This window comes from Bos taurus, chromosome 25 (genome assembly GCF_002263795.3).
Source record: "Bos taurus isolate L1 Dominette 01449 registration number 42190680 breed Hereford chromosome 25, ARS-UCD2.0, whole genome shotgun sequence".
NCBI lineage: Eukaryota > Metazoa > Chordata > Mammalia > Artiodactyla > Bovidae > Bos > Bos taurus.
The window spans coordinates 7,516,223-7,539,024 of record NC_037352.1 but is presented as its reverse complement, the minus strand read 5'-3'; the positions used below and the strand labels follow the sequence as shown (position 1 = coordinate 7,539,024).

The 22,802-nt window shown below is 53.8% G+C and overlaps 2 protein-coding genes across 8 annotated transcripts in view; one reads left to right on the top strand and one right to left on the bottom strand.

The window, feature by feature from the left end:
• Positions 1 to 2,966: 2,966 nt before the first annotated feature.
• On the bottom strand, positions 2,967 to 21,807 carry METTL22 (methyltransferase 22, Kin17 lysine). 2 transcript variants are annotated; one of them, XM_005224417.5, is made up of 11 exons: positions 21,714 to 21,801; positions 17,494 to 17,659; positions 15,583 to 15,927; positions 12,246 to 12,286; positions 12,011 to 12,155; positions 7,979 to 8,050; positions 6,520 to 6,573; positions 5,562 to 5,642; positions 5,270 to 5,372; positions 4,251 to 4,419; positions 2,967 to 3,077 (listed from the first exon to the last, which is right to left on the bottom strand). In XM_005224417.5, exons 2-11 carry the CDS (start codon positions 17,645 to 17,647, stop codon positions 3,000 to 3,002), a joined length of 1,242 nt encoding a protein of 413 aa, XP_005224474.2. In that variant the 5' UTR covers positions 17,648 to 17,659; positions 21,714 to 21,801; the 3' UTR covers positions 2,967 to 2,999.
• LOC104970180 (actin nucleation-promoting factor WASL-like) overlaps positions 20,646 to 22,802 on the top strand; it is a 30,926-nt gene continuing 28,769 nt past the window's right edge. For 2 of the 6 annotated variants that reach the window (XM_059881538.1, XM_059881534.1), the window contains exon 1: positions 20,646 to 21,930. In XM_059881538.1, coding sequence (XP_059737521.1) covers positions 21,562 to 21,930 — 369 coding nt within the window. In that variant the 5' untranslated portion in view covers positions 20,646 to 21,561. The remainder of the gene's footprint in view (positions 21,931 to 22,802) is intronic. The other 4 variants (XM_059881536.1, XM_059881539.1, XM_059881535.1 and 1 more) reach the window with 3 other exon arrangements.

Genomic DNA, 22,802 nt, shown 5'->3' with positions numbered 1-22,802 from the left:
ATGCTTTGAATTATAGTGAATCAAGATTAATTTCAGGCTCCACTTAGAGGAAGCTTTCAGGCCGAGTGGTCTGCACATAAAAGCATGTCCCCTGACGCACCAGGTGAGAGGCATGACGACGCTATCGCTTGGCGTCAATTACCTTGATAGGCTTGTCCCCAGGAGTGCTGGAAAAGTCACTGGTGGCGCTCTGTTTTGAACACTTATTATTAATAAATCCTGTCTTTTTTTTCCCCCTTTTCCCTTTTTTAAATGATGAAAGTCATTGTTCCGTCACCAATTTGTGTCTGACTCTTTGCGACCCCATGGACGGCAGCATGTCAGGCCTCCCTATCCCTCACCATCTCCCGGAGTTTGCCCAAGTTTATGTCCATTGAATTGGTGATGCCATCCAACCATCTCATCCTCTGTCACTCTCTTCTGCCCTCAATCTTTCCCAGCATCAAAGTCTTTTCCAGTGAGTCAGTTCTTCGCATCAGGTGGCCAACGGACTGGAGTTTCAGCTTCAGCATCAGTCCTTCCAATGAATAGTCATTGTTGATTTCCTTAAGGATAGACTGGTTGGATGTCCTTGCAATGCAAGGGACTCTCAAGAGTCTTCTCCAGCACCACAATTTCAAAGCATCAATTTGTCAGTGCTCTGCCTTCTTTGTGGTCCACCTCTCACATCCACACATGACTAACTGGAAAGACCATAGTTTTGACTACGTGGACCTTTGTCAGCAAAGTGATGTCTTTGCTTTTTAGGTTTGCCATAGCTTTCCTTTCAAGAAGCAACTGTTTTCTGATTTCATGGCTGCAGTCACCATATGCAGTGATTTTAGAGCCTAAGAAGAGATAATATGTCACTGCTTCCACATTTTCCCCTTCTATTCACCATGAGTTGATGGGACTGGATGCCATCATCTTAGTTTTTTAAAGATTGAGTTTTAAGCTGGCCTTTTAACTCTCCTCTTTCAATTTCATCAAGAGGTTATTTCCTCTTCAAGTTACATATAGTTCCACTATATATTACAATTATTTAAATAGGTAAATTAAGACTTTTAGTTGGAGTTTCAATATCAAACTCTCAAAAACTATTAGAATAGACAGAAAAGTAGAAGGATATAGTAGACCTGAAAAGCACCATGAGCTAATTCAACATAATTAAGATTTATACAATTTTCACACAACAGTAAGATACAAATTCAAGTTCCCATAGACTATACACCAGGAGACACTGGAACATATTCAGGGACATAAAACAAGGTGCAAAAACTTCATAGTCTAAAGGTATTGAAATTATACAGAGTCTGTTCTCTTATCACTGTGGAATTATATCAGAAATCCATATCAAAATATAAATGAATCCTGTCTTGATCTGCTACTCTGCTTGATTATGGCAAGTCAATCAGGGAAGTTTTATTTTTTTTACAATTTTAAATTTATTTTTAAAAATTTAATTTTTTTAATATTCAAAACATTTTGTATTGGGGTATAGCCGATTAACAATCAGGGAAGTTTTTTGTGTATAGGATCCTTGAAAAAGGGGAAAATCTCAAAGGCAAGGCTTCTCAAACCTCTGTGTTCACAAATCGCCTGGGGTCTTGTCAATGCAGGTTTGACTTGGGTCTGGGTTGGGCTTGCTGCTACATGTCTAACAGGCTCCCAGGAGATGGCACTGCCAGGGCTGCTGGTCTGGGAACCACACTGGGGATGAGGGGCGAGCACAGGCCTGGGCTGGGAGCCTGACTCTGCCACATGGTAGCTGTGTGGTGGTGGGCAAGTTGCTTAACCTCTCTGAACTTCAGATTTCTCACATTTAAAATAGGGATCCTTACCAGAAGGTCCTGTTAAGATTTAAAGATGGTGCTTGTACATCTCCTTCCACTCCCCGAGGGAAGGGCTGAGACTCATTCTTCTGCGTCACCTTCATGGCAAGTTCAACCGAGGCCCATTTTTCTCTCCTAAAGTAGCTGATACTCTTCTTCCAGGTCACAGTTTCTCCGCCTCGGCACCACTACCATTTTTTGGGCTAGACTGTTCTTTGCTGTGGGGGCTGTCCTGTGGTATGGGATGTTTAGCAGCCTCCTTGGCTGGGGGCACCCATCTCCCCGAGGTGTGACAATCCAAAATGTTTCCAAACTTAGCCAAATGCCCCTGGAAGCAAGAGCACCCACAACTGAAAAACACCATCCTAAGCAACAATTCCTCTGAACAATTAATTCCATAAAACGTACTGAGCCCCTGCTTTGGGCCAGGGTCAGACGGCAGGAATGTATTGGTGTGTGATAAACAGGTCTCTGACTTCACAGAGACTTTTCCCTTTCAACAGCCTTAGTCTTCTTAACCATTAAATGGGTTGGTCTAACCAGGCTGCTGACTAACTAGAGTAGAGTGGTTGGGAAAATGAAATGAATCGAGACCTGAGAAGCCTGGACCACTGTGTCAGGACAGAAATGGGACCTGTGCTTGGGGGGCAGTGACATGGGCAGGGGTGGCTGGGCTGGAGCTGGAGGGGCATCGGGGTGGGGCCGTGCTCACCCGGGGTGGGGGGGTGGACAGTGTGCAGGAACATCGAAGGGGTCGGGGGAGAGGACCGCGGGGAGGGAAGGTGGGACTCAAACTGGAAAGCAGGAGAGTGAAGGAGGGAGAGAGGGGGTGGGAGGAGCAGGGATGACAAGGTGAGGGGGAGAGATGCAGCCGAGGCCCAGGGAAGCGGGTTAAAGACCACACAGACAGACACCCATGCAGGTGACGCAGAGAGAAGAGGGGAGGCGGGACCAGCCCAGGCTGAGGAAGGGAGACGCCCACGAGGCAGATGGCTGTGGGGGCCCGGACCCTGGGCAGCCAGGCGGCGGCTTTTACGTCTGCTCCAAACACCCCTGATTTTGGTTATGAAGAGTTAAAACTGTATTGGGTCATAGAAGATCCATTTACCATATTTTTTAAATGATAAAAAATCAATGATAAAATTCTCAAGCACATGACTTTGTGAGCTTTCAATTTTATTAGAAATGTCACGAGAATGGTTGAGAAGCTTTGTCTACAGACATGATGGGGTCTGTTACTGGTTCCACAAAGATCTTCCAGAGTTCCTGCAGCAAACGGAGGGACGGATTCCCAGGTGAGCAAACGAGACTTTAGTTTCACAAAGGGGTGTAAATTGGCAAAAGAGAAGCCCCAACAAGATGTGAACACTGGGCAGCATGGAAGCTACTGGAGCAGGCGCCCTCTCGGACGGCTCTGGGCTCTTCCGTGGAGGAGCTGCATGCTGAGTCCTGGCACGGATCTGAGAGGCTGAGGCTGCCCATGGTCTAAGGGGCCAGGATGGCAACAGGTCACACAGCTCCTGCTTCTGGGAGCAGTGTGCCCAATGCTGTGGTTGCTGGCGGGACAGACCGAGGGGGCAGGATCCCTCCTCCTGGAGCCAGGCCTGGTCTTCACAGGCCCAGAGAAAGGGCGGCTGCAGACAAGGGGCCAAGGGAACGAAAGCCCTTGGGACTTCTATGAATTCAGCTCCTGGTCATTTTAAGGGATTTTTAAGGGGATTTTAAACTTTTCAAATTTCCCCCCAGTGCTTGTTTTAAAACCGTCATAGGAAGCAACATGTCTGTAGGGTTAACCCTGGCTTCCCTGGTAAAGAATCTGCCTGCAATGCGGGAGACCTGGGTTTGATGGCTGGGTCAGGAATATCTGCTGGAGAAGGGAAAGGCTACCCACTCCAGTATTCTCGCCTGGAGAATCCCAAGGACAGAGGAGCCTGGTGGGTTACAGTCCTTGGGGTCACACAGAGTCGGACATGACTGAGGGATGGCGCACACACAGCTGCCATTTCCCGCGGGAACTCACCTTGCCTGGGCTGGGAGCCAGCCAGCACCTGGCGCCTGTCATCAGGGTGACCGCTCAGAGGCCCACACGAGGACCCTGCCTGCCACAGAAGGGCCCTGGGGCATCAGACCCGCCCCCCTAGCCCACGAGGCCACACACTTTCACACTAAAGACGTGGCCGTGAGCTGGTCTTCAGCCCACCCAAGCGCCCCCTGCCCCGCCTGCCAGCTTCTCCTGGAGTCTGCAGGGCCTACGGGGAAAGGACGTGCCCTAAAGCTGGATGACCATTCATCCAGCGGGCCCTCGCCAGACCCGGAGGGCCCAGTGCAGCAATCAGTCGGGAGAGCTCGGGCTGGGCCCGACCCGGAAAGCTAGCTCATCGCCTCCTGTGCCCGTGGCCCGCCGCCTCGCCCAGACCCGGCGCCGGCGCGCACACCTACCAGCTGCTGGATGCGCTCGTACACCAGGAGCTGCGGGAATGAGGCGTCCACCGGCTCCACCGCGAAGCGCAGGCGCCCGCCCGCCAGCCCCTCCAGCCGCCGCAGCCATCCGCGGAAGTGGTCGTAGGCCTCGCACGTGACGTCCAGGTGCCTCAGCGTGAAGTTCAGCCTGTGCACAACCGGAGAGCGCGCCGTCACCCCCGGAGCTTTCGGTCCCTTCTGTCCCGCCGGATTTTAAGCGAGCGCCTCCGCATGCTGAGCAGGAAGCCAGGGAGGAGGCTCAGTGACCACCTCCACTTACCCGCGGGGCGGGGCTCAGAGGGGAGGGGCAGGTGTCCAGGTTCAAACCAAGTGATCAGGTCCACGAAGTGCCACAGGTCACGGGGACCAAGCACGTGGGCATACTGGGCCTCATGGGTGTAAGAGCTGCTGGAGCAGCCATGCCCGACTGGATGCCTCTGCACTGGCCGCGATCACTGACACAGGGCCAGTTCTAGAAGCTGAACTGCTGGGTCAGTCGGTCTGCTCGGTTTTGATTTTTGCTATTGATTCTAAACTGCCTTCAGGAGAGCTGTGGGCTAGCTTATGCATTAGAGGAAAATGTGTGTAGCGGGCCCCGTGCTGCATCCACCATGAGGGTCACTCCCGCAACGGGAGCCCTAGTGTGTCAGAACATCCAGGGGGAAATGCCCTGGAGGGGCTGAGAGTGCAGCCAGCACCGACGGGGGCCTGGGGCATAGATGGGCAGTGCCTCGGCCAGCACAGCGGCCATGCATCCAGGCTCCGGGACACCCACTGCCCGGCGGGGCTTGGACAGGTCCCCAGAGCTCCAGCCCTGAGGTCTCAGCCTCCTCCCTATGGCTGTGCAGCAGGGGCGGTGCCCACACACACACACTGGTGAGTGGGGGTCACACGAGGCTCTGTGTCAGGGACAGCAAGCGGTGGATGAGGAAGGGACGAGGATGACACGGATGGATTCATCTGGGAGGCGAGGGTGGCCTGGCCCACGCGGAGCTCACCTCTTCTCCACCGAGAGGATGGCGGTGCAGGCATTCTTGAGCTTGTGGGCCAGTCGGGAGAGGGTTTTAAACACAGCATCAGTTAGGTCGTCATCATAAAACACTGAGGGGAAGAAAACAGGCAAACGTCAGGGAGGAGGATACCTTAGCGAATCCCAAGGACCCTGGGATAGAATCTGTATGGATGTGAACAGTCACAGCTCAGAAGGGAAGCGGCAGGAGCCGTGGTGGGAGGCCACCCCTGAGGCCCACCCCCCGAGGACCACATGTGATGAGGCGGAGGCGCCCTCACCTTCGGCCGCCAGCAGGATGGTGGTGTGGCCGTACAGGTGGCAGATGTCCTCCTCGGACCAGCTGAAGGGGACCTCGGGGTCTGTGAAAGCGGAAGAATACCGTGGGCTCAGCCCTTGCTCTGTGGGCCACCAGTTCTCACCGAGATGGACTGCAGTAAGCTTTAGGAGAAGAAACCGGGGTGGGTGAGGCTGGGAGCAGTGGGCACTGCCGGGCAGCCCTGAATCCCATCAGAAGGTTCTGCCGGGCCTGCCTCAGCCACGAGGGGCCTGACCTGCTGCCTCAGCCGGCAGCCTGAACAGAACAGGGGCTGCCCCTCCGTCCATGGCATTCCTGGCCCCGCGGACTTGCTGTGTGACCCCGAGAAAAGAGCTTCACCTCTCTGGGCTGTGGTGTTCATGCTAGGATGGGCCTGACAAGGACTGTCAGGGAGACCGAAGGGCCTCAAGTGCACTGGGAGCACTCAACAACAATGGTTTTCCTCACCCTGCGTCTGGCAGGAAAAGTTCTTGTACAAAGAAAAAGAGCAAGGGTGTGAGTGTGAATTAGTCTGTACAAGAAACTAAAAAGCAAAATTTAGCAATTTCCCCCGCCCAACGGACCCTGAACCCCCAGGGGCCAACTCCTGCAGGCAAATGGTCTCAACCCTGGAGCCCCACAGACTTGGGTTTGCACCCTGCCCGGCTGGTGCCTGTGACCCTGGGCAGGCACTGCACCTCTCTGAGCACCCGTCTTCCCCCGTTACCCAGAGACTACAGGACAGACGGACGGTGATGCTGTGAGTCCAAAAAACAGAACGAGTGTGGGGCGCCTGGCACATGGCAGCCAGGCGGGCAGCTGTCGCTCATCAGCCAGTGGACAAAGGACCCTGCTGGCCAGTCAAGGCCACAGGGTGGATGGCCTCAATGTGGCGCGAGGAGCCACGAATGAACGGGGGCCTGAGCGAGGAGGCCATGCACCTGTGCAGAGGTCGTCTCTCAGCCAGTCCAGTTCCTTGACCTTAATCACACCGCCTGCAAAACAAACGTGAGTGGAATCCCCCAAACTCTGCGCAAAGTTAGGGAAGATGAACCTCACATTTCACCTCACGATACACCCGTCCCACTATTTTTTTTTTTTTGGTCATGCTGTGTGGCTTGCGGTATTTTGGTTTCCTGACCGAGGACTGAACTTGGGGCCCCAGCAGCAGAAGCGTGGAGCAGTAACCACTGGACCATCAGGGAAGTCCCCCATCCTGCGCTTTTCATGTTAAGCATCAGGCCTGGTGCTGGCCCAGGGAGCAGTCTCACGAGGCACATTCCTGTCCCAGGAGACCGGCAGGTAGCAGACGCTGATATGAAAAGGACGTGCCAGGGTATAAGGGAGGAGAGGGGCTCTCGTGTGGACGGGGCGTCAGGGAGGGCTTCCAGAAGGAGGTGTTTTATGCATGCTCCTCCCTTCCAGGCCTGCTCTGCCCTGGGTGCTCAGCAAACATGACACAGAGGGTCCACCATAGATGGGGCCCTGCCCTCAGGGGTGGGAGCTCTAGTGGGATGGCAGATGCCTATCAACTAGTCACACGGACAGATGTCCAAACACAATGGCTCAGGGTGAAAAGGGGCGTCTGTGAGGGGACTGTGACCTTGTTGGAGGCCTGAGCCTGATTAGGAACTGACAGGAGGCAGAGGGAAGGGAAACAGACAGGAGGAAAGAGCCAAAGGCCCCGAGGGCACCAAGTCTCCAGCCAGGCCAGGATGTCTGGAGTGGAGGTAGGGTAGGGACTGCCAATGGGCAGCAACCAGACCCCACAGGATCCAGAAGAGCAAAGGAGCTGGGTCTCTGCTCCAAGAGCAATGGGCAATCTCTGAAGGGTCTGAAGCCTGTGGGACCGGCTGACCCTGTCCGAGTCTGGTAAATCCCCCCGGCTGTGTGAGGGAGGGGTGTGCCTCATCAGCAGCTTACTCTTTCGGGTGGTCAGGCCGATGGGGCTGGGGGCACCCAGGGCAGAAGGAAAGGCATATGAGTCTGTGGCTCACTGGGCGCAGGGCTGGACGGTGTGCTGTCAGGAGAGGGGGCAGGAGCTGGCTGGCCCAGAGCAGGGGGTCTGGAGCCAGAGGAGCTCAGACTTTGCCCCTGGAAGATGCTCAGCGGGGAGGGAAGTGGTCAGACAAGGAGCTGGGGAGACCTGGCGGGGGCCCTGTGGCCTGAAGGGAAGAGAGGGCGGAGGTGGGCCACAGCGGAGGCGTGGGCAGAGAGGAGGAAGGACAGAGCCATCGCACACCTGCAGGGACAGAAGGCCAGGACGTCCGCTCCCTCCACTGTCTGGGGCGTCCACGGGTGCGGGCAGAACCCCGCCTCCCAGTGCCCCGGTTCTGGATGTCTGTCCCACCTGCCAGACAGGGGAGCCCCTCTCCCGGGCGGGGACCCACCAGGCCTCACCTCCAGAAGCGAGCAGGTGGCTGTTGAGGGCGATGTTTCGCTGGCACATGGCCAAGAGGTCTGCACCGACATCTGGGGAGACAGAGGGCAGCCATGAAGCGCCGGCCGCGACAGCCCTTCACCTCCGTGCTCTGGCCTGCAGAGAGCTCCTGTCCACCGCCCGGCGGCAGAGACATGCAAAACGAAAACCAATGTTCCTCCCATGTGTTTTATGCCAAAATGAAGTATGTTCACCTTAAGGCTCCTTCTCATAATCTCTTCCTTAGAGAAGACTGTCCTCGTGGGGCAGACTCTGCATTCCAGAAAGGAGGAATGAGAGCTCCCAGCATCTTCAGAGCTCATGAAACATGCACACGCGAGTCCACCCTTGACCTTTCTAATGACTCTGAGCTGGCGTCACAGTCCCATCACAGACAAAGTGGCCGGGGCAGAGTCATGTGGTTGGGTGGAACCAGACCTGGGAGTTGAACCCAAGTATCTCTAGAGCACAGGCTCAGTAGCTGTGGTGCCTGGGGCTTAGCTGCTCTGCGGCACGTGGGATCCTCCCGGACCAGGGATCGAACCCGTGTCCCCTGCACTGGCAGGATCCTTAGTGGATCCTTAGACCATCAGGAAAGTCTGAACCCAAGCGTCTCTGACTCCAAATCGAGGCTTGCTCTTTGATGCCCCAGAAGACGGATGAGCCAGGAGGGCGTCTGGATGTGACTGGCGGGGACACAGCACAATCAGCAGGCTGACGGCCACACCGCGGGGCCCAACTCACTGTTGCCACCATCACGTCTCCCCACCCGCCCGCTGCTCTGACCAGGCAAGGCTTCCTGCCACATGAGCAGAACTGAGTTGTAGCTCAGTGAGCCCTGGATGGGGGCCAGGGCAGTGCTTTGCCAAAATTAACTTTCAATCAGGAGACTGAGCATGTGGAGGGCACCCAAAGCCTTGTGACTCTTTTTCCTGGGCTTCCTGCAACCACAGAGCACCCCCCGCTGTCCCCGCCCCAGACCTGCCTGGGCCTGGACCACTGTCTCAACCCAGGGACCATGCAGAGCCCCGGGGTGGTGGGGGTGGGGTCACAGGATGCCCTGTCCCTGCTCCTGGGGCTCTGGGAGCAGAGAACACTGAGGCATGTGCCTGGCAGCACAGGACTGGGTCAGCAGTTTTTAAGCCTTTATGGCACTTTTGTCAGAACATCTGCTGTGGGATTCTAACGTGCCAAGCAGATTCGAGAGGGGCAGTGCTGGCTGAGTGGGGGAGGGAGACCCAGAGCCCTGGAGCTGCCTCTGCCCTCCACCCCTCAGTCGGCCCCAAGGCGGCTCCCCGGGTGACCAGGGCCAGCCACCTGACCTCAGCCCCTCCCATTTGGAAAGAGGGGATGGTGACAGGCTGCCTGGTGTCGCGGTGAGCTTGCAGGTGCCGGCGCTCAAGAAAAGGCCTTACTAACTGCAATATGCTGCCTGCATGCACACCCTCTCAAGGGGATGATAACTACTAAGAGATGAGATGCTGGTGTCAGGCTCCAGGTGTGAGTACAGCCCTCGGGCACTGCTTGGTGGCTTGACTCTGAAGTTCACTGGCCATTTACACCCAATTGTCAAGGAGCCACAGAGTGGCCTTGCTGCAGACTCCTGACCAGTAGCTGATGCAGGGTATCTGAGCAGGACAACTGCCACCCAGGCTTCCCCTTCCTCAGCTCAGACGCAAAAGACGGACGCCACGTGAACATAAACTAAGAATTTGATGAAACACAAAGGGTGTCAGCAGACACCACTTTCTGCCTAGCGGCTATTAAAGAGTTAAAAAATAATAACATTAATAATAATCGCCTGCTGAGATCCTACTTTCTTAAAAACTGGTAGACTGTCCCTGAGAAAGCACGCTGGCCAAGTCCGGAGCGTAGCTGGTAGTACTGCCCTGGGTCAGTTTGTGGGTGTGATCCCTGATGTTATCATGGTGGGAGTTGGGCGGAGGATGCCTGGCACTTCCTGTCCTGTTCTAGCAACTTTTGTATGAATCTAGTATTATTTCAAAATAGAACTTTTAAAAAGCAATCATTAAGTACAGTAAGTACAGGCTTCCCTGGTGGCTCAGATGGTAAAGAATCTGCTTGCAATGCAGGAGACCCAGGTTTGATCCCTAGGTTGGGAAGATCCCCCGGAAGAGGGCACGGCAACCCACTCCAATATTCTTGTCTGGAGAATCCCATGAACAGAGAAGCCTGGTAGGCTATAGTCCATGGGGTGGCAGAGTCAGACACGACTGAGTGACTAACACACTTACATCAAAAGCTTAAGAAAGGTCCCACTCACTTCTAAGAATCTGGTTTAAGGATTATCAACCGAAGATGCAAAAAGGTATTGGTTGCAGTGCAAAAGAAAAGCAAAAAAACAAAAAAAACCCCCAAAACACCATACCAAATGAAAACAGCCAAACATCTAGCAATAGGAGAGTGGTTTAAAAAAAAAAGAGAGAAAAGAGATGAAATACTGTTTGATCATTAAAAGTTAATTTTTAAAAATTAATTTATTTATTTAAATTGGAGGCTAATTTCTTTACAATATTGTAGTGGTTTTGGCCATACATTGATATGAATCAGTCATTAGAAGTTATTTATAAGTAACTTAAGAGCTTCCCTAGTGGCTCAGAGGGTAAAACGTCTGCCTGCAATGCAGGTAGACTTGGGTTCAATCCCTAGGTCAGGAAGATCCTCTAGAGAAGGAAATGGCACCCCACTCTAGTACCTTTGCCCGGAAAATCCCATGGACGGAGGAGCCCTGTAGGCTACAGTCCATGGGGTCGCAAAGAGTCGGACACGACTGAGTGATTTCAATTTCCCTTTTTCCCTTTAATGACAACGGAAAATGTGCTTTCTATTTTCTGACATTTTTGACAGGATAAAGCATTGAATATATATAGTTTGATCTAAATTATTTGGGAACATGTACACACAAAGGAAAAGATTGTAAAAAAATAATTGACAGAGTTAAAAAATAGACTCCGAAGCTTCCTGCGTACAGCGACTTGATCTGCTTCATTCACCCCAGGTTTCCCATGTCTGGCACGCAGTGACCTGCACACTATTGACACTATCTGGGGATTGTGACATTATGAGGAAATTTATTTGCTATTCTACAAATTTTCCATAGAGAGTAGGCAAGACTTCCATAATCAGGAAAAAAATACTCAACTGTTTTTAAGCATGTGGTGTTGCAGGAAGACTCTTGAGAGTCCCTTGGACTGCAAGGAGATCCAACCAGTCCATCCTAAAGGAGATCAGTTCTGAGTGTTCATTGGAAGGCTGATGCTGAAGCTGAAACTCCAATACTTTGGCCACCTGACGTGAAGAGCTGACTAATTTGAAAAAACCCTGATGCTGGGAAAGATTGAGGGCAGGAGAAGGGGACAACAGAGGATGAGATGGATGCATCACCGACTCAATGGACATGAGTTTGGGTAAGCTCTGGGAGTTGGTGATGGACAGGGAGACCTGGCGCGCTGTGGTTCATGGGGTCGCAAAGAGTCGGACAGGACTAAGCGACTGAACTGAATTGAAGCCTTATACTAAGTCACTTCATTCATGTCCAACTCTGCAACTGCAGCCCACCAGGCTCCTCTGTCCATGGGGACTCTCTAGGAAAAAATACTGGAGTGGGTTGCCGGTCTCTCCTCCAGGGGCTCTTCCCGACCCAGGGACTGAACCTGTGTCTCTCGTGTCTCCCGTGTTGGCAGGCGGGTTCTTTACCACTAGTGCCACCTGGGAAGCCCATCTTTAAGCCTTATTAGAGGCACATTCTTCCTGATTTCCTGAGGTGTTTACTCTCTTGAGGGGGTGTGAACACAGGTACCAGCCAAGCTGCTGGTCCTGCACCGTGGGATTGCTGGGAAAACAGTGGAGGGTGGAGAAAACCAGCCCAGGAGGAGGGCAGAATCAAGAACTGCCAAGGTCGGATTCCCAGTCTCCCTCCCTCCCTTTTGTACCCAGTCAGCACACCCTTTGTGAGGAGAACGCTCCCCCAGCCTGGGATGGTGGGGCATTACCTGTACAATACACGGTCTGTGCCACAGTGGCTGCGATGATGCTGGCCAGCCCAGTGCCCGCCCCGAGCTCCAGCACCGTGCGACCCTGGAAGAGGTCTCGCTGGAACAGGATGTAGTCTGCCAGGAGCAGGGCACCCCGCCACACCTGGAGGGGAGAGGGGGGCAGGAACGGTGGGTGACTGGAGGCAATCAAGAGACCCTGCAGGGCCACGGGGAGTGGACGGGACCTACCCACCTGCTTGCCAACATCCTCCAGGGGGGTGGCCATGGTGTGCTCTGGAGGGGGCGGAAACCAAGAGAGAAAGGGCCACCGTGAAAACAGGGATGGACAGAACACAGATGGGGTGTGGGGGAGGTGGCCGACACGGTGGGACGGGGGTGAAGGCGGGCGTTCTAAACAGCAGCAGAAACACAGGCCACGCGGCCATCCGCTAGCCTCCAGGGCGGGATGAGCATTCCTCTCCTTCAGATCACTGAAGCCTGCACATACCAGTCACAAGAGGACTCGGCCCAACTTAACCACAAACACACATCCCACACTCCACTTGAAGTATACTCAAATGCAGAACACAATCTAGTGCTGGTTACCAGGGTCGGGATGGGGCACAGAACTATGAGGTCAAGAAGAAAGAGTGAAGGCAAACATTTTTCCTGTTAGAGGAGAACCGGCTCTTGAGTCTTGAAGCGAGATGGTGACGGCCAGCAAATCAAATACCAGGACACAGGCACAGCAGGGCAGCTTGACTCATATCAAACCAGGAGCAGGAAGCAAGGGTGGGAGAAGAAACAGCGAGGCTGAAGGGGTGTGTGTGTGAGAAGGGGCCTTCCTGGGGGGCTCTCTTCTCCAGCTGCCTTGGACCTTCAGTCCAAAGACCCCACTCCACCTCCTCCCCAGTCTCTGTGGCCCCTGTATGGTCCCTGGCCCACTGTCCCTGCCGTGACTCGGGTCCCCCCACAGAGGGGGCTCATCCCATCTTTCTTTGCCTCCTTCCAGTCTGCTTGGCCAAGCCAGGGGCACCCTCTCACGGGGATCTCGGTAGTCTGAGCCTGGTCTTTTCTCCCAGAGGTCCCGTGGACTTAAGTTTTGCCTCCGGCTGCATTTAAGGGGTGCTTGGCTTCCCTTGAGCGAGAACGTGGACTGAGCTCACAGACCTGAGGGTGACCCAGGCTTGGTCACGGATCTGGCTGGTGGCACGAGTCACCGACCTTCTCAGCACCAGAGCCATGGTTTGCTCCTTCACAAGATGCAGAAATAACATCACCTCATTTGTGGGCTCAAAGGCCTCCCTAACCAGGGTCAAGGGTGGGGAGCTCCTGCTTCACGGGAAAGCCAGTTTATACTTAACAATGCCAGTGGCCTCGTAAGAGCATAAAAGCCCAGCCCGAGGAACTTTCATGTGTGCTCAGTCCCTCAGCTGTGTCCAAATCTTTGTGACCCCATGGACTGTTGCCTGCCGGGCTCCTCTGTCCATGGGATTTTCCAGGCAAGAATACTGGAGTAGGGTGCCATTTCCTCCTCCAGGGGATCTTCCTGACCCAGGGATCAAACTTGAGTCTCCTGCATTGGCAGGCAGATTCTTTCCACTGAGCCACCCAGGAAGCCCCATGAGAAACCCCAGGGCTAGCAAAGGGGGTGAGGCAAATAGTCTCAGTGTCTGAGGGGTTCCCGGCCGGCAGGACAGTCTCCAGACTTGTGGGAACCCAGACTCTCCTCCTCAGCCTCCCTCCTCCGCGCTCAGATTGGTCCCCAGGAATGAAAGCTGATGGCAGCACATGTTTATTGAGCACCTACTATGCGCCAGGCACTGTGCTAAGAGCTCTATGTGGGCCAGCTCCCTCTGTTACTTACAGCCAGGGGAGATTATACCCATTTCACAGAAGAGGAAACAGCTCTGAGGTTAAAGTACTTGTCTGAGTCATAGGACAATGGAAAAGGCAAGTGACTCGAGATCCGACAGCCCAAGTTCCAGCCCTGCCTCTTCTGCATTCTCTTTGGGTTCCAGTTCTTTATCTATAAAATGGGGGGAATGCTCATAATTTACTAGGAACCTTGTGTCTGTGAATTCCTAGCTGGTCCACGAGTAATGTTAGATTTTTGACGACAGAACTTTCCAACGTTCTGATCACACGACGTGGGTAGGGAACATAGGCGGTGGTGTCGGACACAACCGGTGTGAGTCAAGGCTCTGTCACTGATTAGCTGTGTGACCTGGGCAAGTTTCTCAACCTGAGCCTCAGTTCCCTCCTGTGTGAAATGCGAATACTCATCCCTGGGAAGGCCACAGGGACTAGAGATATTCCACAGAAGACAGAGAAGGGTCCCCACCGGGGGATCCAGACCCAGCCGGCCAGGGACCTGCAGGCACTCGCTCACTGTCTGCTGGGCCGCTGACCGGGCTGCCATCAATCAGAGTGGCTGTTCTATTAGGGTTTTTGAGAAAGTCCAGTGGATCCCAGGCCCCCGACCTGGGCCAGTATCGAGGGAGGCCTTTACCTGGGACCTCAGGCACCATCTGGACTCTGGATCTCAATGAACAGATTCAAATCAGAGCTCCTCCCCGTAGAAGAGGAGGGCTGGGGTGGCCGGAGCCCTGCCTGTGGAGACGGTCCACATGGGTTCAGAACCTTCCTTACTGGCCCCAAACTGCACGGCCTTGAGCCTGTCACTTCCTCATCTGAACCACGCCCTGGAGGGGCTGTGAAGCCCACGAAGAGGTGATGAAGGTGGACATCAAGACACAACAGGTGCCTCAAACTACTGGCTTACTTCCTGTCCCGGCCGCTTTCCACTCCTGGCATTTCCAGAAATCAAAATCCCCGCTCCGCCAATGCCCTCTGCCCAGACCCCGGGCAGGTGTGGATGCTCTGGGCCCTGCCTGAGGGCCCGCTGAGACCCCCTTCCGCCCCGCCTATGCTGCCGCTGTGTCTGCACTGCCCCCCAGCTTCTAGTTCCCACCCCTGGGGCTATCTGATCAGCCCACCTGCTCCTCCAGGTTGACTACGGACCTACTTCCCTCTTCATCTTCCTCTGCTCCGATCTGGCTCTGCAATCTGCCAGGGCTCCCTGCTGCCTGCCCCCGCTGGCCCAGTCGTTCACTGACAACCCCGACCCATAGCCGGGCAGCCGAGTGGGCACAGAATGCTGATGCAGGTGGCAGAGGCGGCAGCAGGCTTCTGGAACAACTGACTGCCGAGCTGGGACTCGGACTACGACAACCGGGAACGTGTCAGCCAGGGAAGCAGGGGAGGGGCAGGCCCTCCAGGATGGCGGTTCGCTTGAGCAGAGGCGCGCAGGTGAGGAAGTACAGGGAAGGTGAGAGGGTGGGCGGTGGTGGGAGCTAAGGCTGGGGAGGTGGGCAGAGCTAAGCTGAGCACACGGACTGTGTCCAGAGGGCAATGGGGGCCCCTGAGGAGCCTGAAGTAAGAGGGGGATCAGACCAGGTTTTGGCATGCTCCCCAGCGGGCTTCAGTGTCCGCGCTCGGGTCCCACTGACCCGGCCCACACTCAGAGGGCCGTGTGCCTGACTTACTGTGGCGCTGCCCTGGCGGCAGGTGAGCGGCCCTTTATTTACCTATTTTGATGACGTTGTAGGGGCTGCTCTCTAGGGCTTCGTCTCCCAGGACATCGTCTTCCTCCTGCGTTAGAATCGTGGGATGTACCTTGTCTCTCGGAGGCCCCGGTGGCTCCGAGGCGGAGGCAGCCCGGGGTCTTCTCACGACGTCCAAGTCCCCATCCTCGTCCAGCTGAGCCGCCAGCCCCTCTGGGGTGGTGGTGCTGGCCCCCGCCTGGAGGGAGGCCCCCACGCGGCTGCAGATGGTGCCGGCAGGAGGGGTCCCCTCTGTGTGATCGCCACCCTCGGCCCCTGAGTCAGTCTGAGAGTCTCGGTCCCATAGAAGCTTGAACTGGGACAGGAAGACTGAAAGCGAAACACACAAGTAGAATATTTCTTCACTGTCTCTTTTTGTATTTCCTTTCCTCAATTTCCACCTGGAAAGAGTTTTAAAGGCTGGGCTGGGGGAGAGGGGAGGAGACAAATAAGGTCCTACTGCACAGCAGAGGGAACTATGTTCACGCCAGGTGGAGACATCATGACGGCAGCAGAAAAGGCCCGTGTGACTCGGCTGTGAAGCTGTGGCCTTCAGAGCAGCCGCATTCTGATCTACGCTGCAGGCACTCAGTTCACATGCTGTCATTGACTCCGCACAGCAGCGGACACAACAGTGGTGCTCCACTTTACAGACTGCTGTGAACACAACAGTGGAGCTCTGTTTACAGACATGGAAACTGAGGCTCAGAGGCTACGTGAGCTGACCAAGGTCACACAGCTGTGGGTATGGCTGAAGCAGGATCCAAATCCAGTCTCCCCGACCCCTGGGCCACTGCCCTCCTTGCCGTACTGTCTGGCCTTGAGGTCTGCAGGCTGGGACATGGATGCCGGGGCCCTCACGACCTAGGGCCCAGAGAGTCACCAGAACAGGTTTCGGTAAGAGTATTGTGCCAGGCTGGAGGGAGGGGGTGCCAGGACTTGAGTGGGCAGTCCTGGGCCAGTCCTCCCCGCCCCTGCTGTTTGACCCCCGGGGCAAGTAGCTCATCTGTCCTGAGTCAGTTTCCTGAATCCTGGAATCCAAACAGGGACACGAGGGAAAGGGAGAGTGACTGATTGTGACAGAGCAATAAGCAAACACAGGGAGACAGGAGCTGGGGACGGTGGCCAGGGAGGTCCTGGGAAGGGAGCATGTTCTGGGTAGAGTGAAGAGCAGGCGCAAAGGTGCTCAGAGAGGAAGGTGTGTGCCTGGTGTGAGGGACAGAAAGGACCTGGAAGTGGCTGCTGGGCACTGATGGTGGGAGAGGGAGGTGTGGGCACTCGAGCAGGGTTCGGGCCAGGCCTCAAAGGTCAAGGTGAGGACTCTGGCTTCATTCTGAGAGCACGGGAAGCCACCGGAGGGTCTGAATCTGGGTGGTGGTGTGATCTGCATTTCTCAAAAGATCCCCTGGGGCACTTCCTCGGTGATCCAGAGGCTAAGATTCTGCACTCTGAGTGCAGAGGGTCCCGGTTCCATCCCTGGTCAGGGAACTAGATCCCACATATGGCACAGAATAGCAAAGAATCTGTGTGCTGCAACTTAGACCTGGCGCAGCCAAATAATTAAATATTAAAAAGAAAGAAAGAAAAGATCCCTTGGGCTAGAGGAGTAGGGGAGGGTGTGTGGGAAGAAAACCAGGGAGCCCTGGTAGGTGAAGCCAGCCTGGTAGAGGGCCACCTCTCCCCGACTGGTCCGTGGGCTCTTGAGGGCAGAGTTCAGCCCATTCCTTCCACTTTCCCAGCATTGCACCAGGCGTGGCACAAGGCAGGTGCTCAGGAAAGCTGAGGGGCTTGCTCTGTGAGACAGGGGCTCCGAAGAAGTGGTGCGAGGGCGAGTCAGACAAGCCAGTCCTCCCCGTCCTTTCTGTGAGGATGCAGAAAACACAGTGGGCTCCTTACCCGGCTGCCCCATGCCGTTCAGCCGCACCATGAGGCGCCTCTGGTTCGGGGTGTACAAGTGGACGTCTGACAGCACAGTGTCACTTCTGAAGGTGATCTCGTCCATGGCCAGCGCGGGCGCCAGTGACCATGGCCCGGGCTCCACAGTGACCATGGACGGCAGCACCTGAAGGGCGAGAGCAAGTCCTCAGACAGCAGCTCCCGGCGGGGAGCAGGGTGAACGACCCACCCAGGGGGCAGAGCGCTCCCGGTCACCCTGGAAGAAAGGCTTCTCTTTTTAGTCCTCTCATAATCCTGCAGGTCAAAGTCTCAGAGCCCTGGCAAGATAATAAACAGAACTGTTACTCTGTCTTGCACTCTGTTGACTTTCATAGTAACCTTTTATTTATGGCAAAGGATCCAAATTTCCATTTATACTGAAAACAGTTTTCCTACCCTTTTTATTTCTTCCAACCTTTTCGAAATTTCAAATACTAGCAAGTTGAGGGCACAGTGTAATAAACAGCCATATACCCACTGTTTAGATTCAATGATCATTCACACTGTCATATGTGATCAATCAATCTAGGGTTTTTTTTCTCCCCTGAACTGAGCACCTTCCAGACATCGTGATATTTTAACTCTAAATAATTCTTCAGCATGTCTGTCTTGTAAAAATGTGCTCCTATCTAACCAAAAGACCATTAGCAGACCTAAGATAACTAAGGATTCCTTTATATCATTTAAAACCCAGTTCACAGTCCGTTTTCTCCATGAGACAATTGTCTTTGGTAGCTAGTTTTTCCTAAAGCAGTATTTAATCACAATTTACACATCACATTTAGTGGTTTTTTTCCTATAATCTTTTTTCTTCCTAGAAATTGACTCCAGCTGCCCACATATCATTTGTTTTAAAATCGTCTTTTTAAACTTTGAAAAAAGTTAGTGGATTTAAAGCAAAACCAACTAAAGGAATCACTGTACAGGTGATATATAGGTTTTGAAAAATTATGAAGGTGACCCAGCAATAACTAAAATTTGGAAACTCATGCTGGAGGCAAAGTGGTTAAAAACAGGAAGGCTTGGACTATGGAAGACAGTTTGGAGATTCCTTAAAAAACTAGAAATAAAACCACCAGATGACCCAGCAATCCCACCCCTGGGCACACACACTGAGGAAACCAAAACTGAAAAGGACACCCGCACCCAATGTTCACTGCAGCACCATTTACAGTAGCCAGGACACGGAAGCACCCTGGGTGGCCAGCGACAGACGAATGGATAAAGAAGCTGCGGTACATATAGCCAATGGAGTACTACTCAGCCATAAAAATAAACATGTGAGTCAGTTCTAATGAGGTGGATGAACCTAGAGCCTATTATACAGAGTGAAGTAAGTCAGAAAAAAAATATTATATACTAACGTATATATATGGAATCTAGAAAGATGGTACTGATGAAATTATTTTCAGGGCAGCAATGAAGACACAGACATAGAGAACAGACTTCTGGACATGGTGGGGCGGGCGGCGAGTAGGGGAGGAAGGAAAGGGTGACATCACCATATGTAAAACAGAGAGCCGATGGGAATTTGCTGTATGACTCAGGGAACTCAAACCGGGGCTCGGTATCAACCTAGATGGGTGGGATGGGGAGGGAGGTGGAGGGAGAGTCAAGAGGGAGGGGACATAAGTATACCTGTGGCTTATTCATGCTGATGTTTGGCAGAAACCAACATACACACACAAAAATAAACTTTTCTAAAATGTGGGAAAAACAAAACAAAACAGGAAGGCTTGGGACTTCCCTGGCAGTCCAGAGGTTAAGACTCTGCACTTCTAATGCAGGGGGTGAGTTTGATCCCTGGTCAGGGAACTAAGATCCCACATGCCATTAGGCATGGCCAAAAAAATAAAAGAAAAACAGGAAGGCTCTTCCTCCATCCAAATGTTCCACCTCATCAAAAACCATCAAACAGCAGCAGCATGTGGACAGAGCCTAGGGCTGTGATGCTAGGTGGAGTGGGTGCTAAATCTGGTCTCCAACCTCCTCACTGACCCTGAGAAAATTACTTCACCTCTCTGGACTGGTTTCTTCAGCTATAGTCTCAGCTCGCAGGGCTGGGGGGCAGTAGGATGTGGAGGCTGTGTGTCAAGCACTGAGCAGAGTCCTTGGTGCACAGCAATTGTTAATAAACCCCAAAATTTTCTTGTCATGGGGTTGGTTTCAGGTGTTTTTGACACAAACCTGCCACAATCCCTCACACCCCCCCCCCCCCCCGCCCCCGACCCTCCTATCTGGGTAGATGTGTGCACTAGCGGTGTGCAACACGAATGTCACGAAACCTCTTGAGCCTCCATTCCTTCAATCGGAAAATGGGATCGTCATAAGCCACAGTCTATAATCTGAGTCCACATAACTGGAGTTCCTACATTTATGCACTTGCCACGGGGAAGCAGAAGTACCAACACAAATGTTTTCTATAAAAGAGTCACTCCACGCTGGCTTTTCTATCTGATGTGACAAACCAGCACAAAGTAAGTGGGTTATGAGCTGAAGCTGTGAATCTGATAAATGGATGGAAGATTTCATGGTGTCAATGAAAGTGATGGAGGAGAAATGCTGGGGGTGGGTGGGTGGGTGGGGAGGGTTGCTGCCTCACAGGCAAAAGTCCTCAAACAATGAGGACTGGAAAAATTAGGATGGATCCACAAAGAAGATCCAGTCTAAACACAAAGAAGATCCAGTCTAAACACAGTGTAGACCAACCATGACCAATCGTTTTAAAGGCAGATTTGGCTCCCTGAGGACTGAAAGATTTAACACTGCAGTTATACACCAATACTTTTAAAAATAGACAAAAAAATAAGCTTGTATTCTTAACCTGCAGTTGAAATTTCTCCCGTCCAAGTACTAACCAGGCCCGATCCTGCTTAGCTTCTGAGATCAGATGAGATCGGGCGCGTTCAAGTGGTATGATCTAGACTGCTTGAAATTTCTATTTTGAAATCCAACCTGCCCCAGCCTTCCAGGAAACACACTCTACAATGGAGTACTAGGTAAAGGGGATTCCCTTTAAGCGGCTTTTCCTAGAACCAGATCTCTGGGAATTACAGGGGCACCTTAGACCCGTCTCAGGGTCTACGTGAGCATTAAATGAGACAACAATCACTTTCAGGGTTCAATACATAGTAAGTGCTCAACTTCCCCGGTGCATCAGCTGGTTAAAGAACTCGCCTGCCAGTGCAGGGGAGAGAGGAGAGGAGGGTTTGATCCCTGGGTCGGGAAGATCCCCTGGAGAAGAGAATGGCTACCCACTCCAGTATTCTTGCCTGGAGAAATCTATGGACAGAGGGACCTGGTGGGGCTATGGTCCATGGGGTTGCAGAGTCAGACAGGACTGAGTAACTCACACTTTCACTTTCATCGTTATAGCATTGATAAGAGTAATTATTAAAGGATGTGCTGGAAGATGGGAAAAGGCAATAATCAGTTTCTCTACTTAGGAACAGCTGACTCACGGTCGGTCTGGGAATTCTGAGGCTGGATAGGCTTCAGTCCCCTCTCCTGACTGGGGAGGAGGAAAGGACACCTAAATGCAGATGGGCCCTCCGCCCCCTCCTTCGTACTGTAGATTCATCTCACAGGAGTTGCTGACACGTGTCCTTGGTTCTGCTAGGCTATGGGGGCCAGACGCCGACGCTGTCATCCTAACCCTGCCAGGGCTGCCCGTTAAAAGCAGTTTGCCGGGATCTGGGGGGTTGAACCACCTGCTTGCCATCCAGGCTCTCTCTCTGCCAGGTGTCACAGGGTCATTAATGACAGGGAACTGGGCGCGATTCCGGAGCCGAGGCCCAGGGCTGGGGGCCTGAGACTTGGCCCCGGCCACGGCGGGGGTCAGAGTCGGGGGCTCCAGGGTCCTCGGTCCTTGGGGCTCTTCGTTCCCTCTGCCATGCCGCCTCCGAGGACTCCAGCCGACGGGCTACGCATGCCCTCTCAATCAGGAGTCACAGCTCCAGCATCGTCGTCCCTTCCTAATCCGAAACCCAGGGGGCTGCCTGGACCCCAAACGGAAACCTACAGGCAGGCATGGACTCCTCCCCTCTACCTCCTCGCTTAGGGAAACTGAGGCTGACTGGGGACCCAGGCTTCAAATCCGTGGGGGAGCCCGCGCTTCAAGGTCAGGTGCCAAGAGATCCCATGCATCCTTCCCCGTGCCGCCGCTCTTCCAAAGGGCTTACCAGCCGCCGGCCGCAGCCCGAAGTCACACCCGAACCTCTCACCACCGCGCTCAGGCGGCCGCCATGGCGGGGCGGCCTACGCAGGCGCGGCCCCACCCCCCCGCGCACCCGTCTTCCTTGCGTCGCTTCGTGGCCACGCCCACCTGCCGAATCGCGCGTGCGCGCCAGCGTTGTCGTCAGGCGCAGCCCGGAAGAAGCTCGTTTCTCACCTGCGCAGGTTTGCTCTCACCTGCCCCGGTTTGGCGGGATGGTGGCTGGTCTGGCGGGATGGTGCACTCCTGCGAGTGCGGGAGCCGTTACATAACTCGCTCGAGGTCACCCAGCTAAGTGGCGAGGCTTGGTTTCGAACTGGCTAATACGGCTCTAGAGCCTGCTGTGCTACTACTGCTGCGAAGTCACTTCAGTTGTGTCCGACTCTGTGCGACCCCACAGACGGCAGCCCACCAGGCTCCCCCGTCCCTGGGGTTCTCCAGGCAGGAACACTGGAGTGGGTTGCTATTTCCTTCACCAATGCATGGAAGTGAAAAGTCAAAGTGAAGTCGCTCAGTCGTGTCCGACTCTTCGCGACCCCATGGACTGCAGCCCACCAGGCTCCTCCATCCATGGGATTTTCCAGGCAAGAGTACTGGAGTGGGGTGCCATTGCCTAGGTATTTGTTAATTAATGTTATCCTTGCTGTTCAGTTCAGTTAAGTCGCTCAGTCGTGTAGGACTCTTTGCGACCCCATGGACTGCAGCACACCAGGCCTCCCTGTCCATCACCAACTCCCGGAGTTCACCCAAACTCATGTCTATGGAGTCGGTGATGCCATCCAACCATCTCATCCTCTGTCGTCCACCCTTCTCCTCCCACCTTTGATCTTTGCCAGCCTCAGGGTCTTTTCCAGTGAGTCAGTTCTTCGCATCAGGTGGCCAAAGTATTGGAGCTTCAGCTTCAGCATCAGTCCTTCCAACGAATATTCAGGAGTGGTTTCCTTTAGGATGGACTGGTTAGATCTCCTTGCCGTCCAAGGGACTCTCAAGAGTTTTCTCCAGTACCGCAGTTCAAAAGCATCAATTCTTTGGGGCTCAGCTTTCTTTATAGTCCAAC

Coding starts and splice junctions, on each gene's coding strand:
- METTL22 (XM_005224417.5), bottom strand. CDS start 17,647: ATGGTCACTGTGGAGCCCGGGCCATGGTCACTGGCGCCCGCGCTGGCC. Junction 8,051..12,010: donor ACAGACCGTGTATTGTACAG/GTAATGCCCCAC, acceptor CTGTCTCCCCAG/ATGTCGGTGCAGACCTCTTG. Junction 5,373..5,561: donor CATCCTGCTGGCGGCCGAAG/GTGAGGGCGCCT, acceptor TCTTCCCCTCAG/TGTTTTATGATGACGACCTA.